The sequence below is a fragment of the Etheostoma spectabile genome, chromosome 1 (genome assembly GCF_008692095.1).
Source record: "Etheostoma spectabile isolate EspeVRDwgs_2016 chromosome 1, UIUC_Espe_1.0, whole genome shotgun sequence".
Lineage (NCBI taxonomy): Eukaryota > Metazoa > Chordata > Actinopteri > Perciformes > Percidae > Etheostoma > Etheostoma spectabile.
In genome coordinates this window covers 30,729,204-30,731,420 of record NC_045733.1, presented here as the reverse complement: position 1 = coordinate 30,731,420, position 2,217 = coordinate 30,729,204, and the positions used below count along the sequence as shown (strand labels likewise).

Below are 2,217 nucleotides of genomic sequence, written 5' to 3'. Positions count from 1 at the left end.
GCACTTTTTAAACCTTGAAAACACAACACTAAAATTCAAGCATTTTCCAGGATTTCAAGCACCCGTACGAACCCCTACTTTTATATTTTAGAGAATCTGCCGTGGCAGTTTTTGACCTGCTAACGGAAATATTGAATGGATTGCATGTTGGTCTGACACTTTAAGACTCATCTGGCTATCGATGGTTCCAAGCGGAGGATCTTTTCAACAGCACAACCTGCTTTATTCAGCCTTGACTACGTCAAACTCCAAGCAGGTGATGTTTATTACATGATTTGGAATCTTTCCAGTTTAATCTTCTTAACAAGTTCTTTTAAAAGCACATTACTGATGTAGAAGTGCATCCAACTATATCGTTCATACACGTGATTGCCATCCTCTTTAACTTTCTTTGATGACATTATGTAGGTTTTCACCTTGTAACGCGTCTGCTCGCGGTCGTAGATCTTCTTGAGGGAAACGGTTTTTGGGGCGAAGAAGTTGCCCAGTTTGGCCAGGTAGACGCCGTTCCTCAGCCCCTCCTCCAGCTCCGTGGTGGGGGGCAACTCCTCGTCCAGACAGGCCTCCATCCATCTGCGAGGAGAGCACAGCAGACACACACATCACATATGACAGCACAGAAAGAGGAAACATACATTCAAGGTGCGATTTTGATCAAGCAAAACTAAACAAAGCATGCAAGAATTAAATCCCCCTTGCAATACCATGGCTCTACAGTAGTGCCACTCAGCAAGGCATGTCACACACTTAACCCTTGTATCGCATTCGGGTCAAATTGACCCATTTCAAATTTTTAGAAGAAGAAAAATTGTACAAGCTACATTTTTTCTACCTGAAAATCAATGGCCTTACCTTATTTTCTGTGATAAGCATGTATTGCTGACTCAATTCAGAAAATGATTCTGGATATGACCACTTATTCCAAGATAAGAATGATCACATAGGGGATTTTTAACATAAATTATAACCTTATGTAAAAAAAACGAATCACACTTCCATTTTTAATTCTGTTCTACTAGAGACTGATTGCATTTCCTAATGTTATCTCAATTGTTTGAAATTGAGATAAAGACAATATTTTTAATAGATTATGAAGTAAGATTTTATTGCAGCTTTTTTTTTTAAAACCCCAAATAAGTCACGGGTCAGTTTGAACCGAGGGATACGAGAGGATCCCGAAGTGAAGACAACACGAGGGTGAAATATGCACTTCAATATGTAATGGAAAACATAGCGCTTTCGAGCTGGAGAGTGGAGTTAACAAAAATACAAAATACATTTATCCCCACCGGGGATGAAAATACCATTTCATTTTTCATCAAAGCCACAAGGCAATCAAGGAACACTTCAAAGGGGATTTTATTTAAGTGTGTCTTCAAGGCACTTGAAATTGAAAGTGATTTTCAATTACAAAAAGAAAAAAAATCCTCTTTTAGTTGATGGTAACGAGGGCTGTGCAATTAATCGAACTTGGATCGCAATTTAGATTTTGGCTCCTAACGATCACAAAAACAGAGTAATCAAGAAAAACTATTATTGTGCACATTACGTTTTTCAGAAAAACAAGTTATTTTGTCTTGTTTTCTGAATGAAAAATCCAATGGGAAAGTACAAAGGGAAATTTCACTGCTCAAGGTGTTTTCACTGTTGAAGTTCAATAGATGACACATCTTTCAAAACGTCAATGAGTAATCGTGTTAAATAATCGCGATCAGGATTATTTTTCATAACCGAGCTGCCGTAACAGTAAGTGGTGAAAGATACTGTACAAAGACTCACGAAAGGGTAGTCAAATAGTAATATTACAGCAGTGGCTGTATGAAACTGAAAATAAAAATACTGTTTTGACTTGTGGTACAATTTCCGTTACATGGGGAGCAAAGAGTCCATATTTTAACGTTTTTTTTGGGGGGGGGTCTAATTGCAATTTCCCTGCCAGATATAGTGATTATGATTCATGATTTCCTTTAGCACCTTCCACGATCATGTTAAATAAAGTAATAAGAAAGTACATGAAAAATCAACTGAAGCATTTATGTAAACAATCTGTGATATGTGATATTATTCCAGCATTTCTCTTATGAATAAAAACAGTAAATATAATAATGAAAAGACAAATAAAAAATGTTAAAGTGCCCATACTATGAAAAAGAAATTTGGGATGTTATTTTTTGTCTCTGGTGTTTTCACACGCAAACAAACTTTATTGGTTTTTTT

General features: G+C 36.6%; 1 protein-coding gene across 1 annotated transcript in view; it reads right to left on the bottom strand.

Moving 5' to 3' along the window:
• iqgap1 (IQ motif containing GTPase activating protein 1) overlaps nucleotides 1-2,217 on the bottom strand; it is a 67,497-nt gene that overhangs the window by 36,868 nt on the left and 28,412 nt on the right. The window contains exon 3 of the mRNA XM_032511743.1: nucleotides 417-573. Within this exon, the coding sequence (XP_032367634.1) occupies nucleotides 417-573 (157 nt within the window). The remainder of the gene's footprint in view (nucleotides 1-416; nucleotides 574-2,217) is intronic.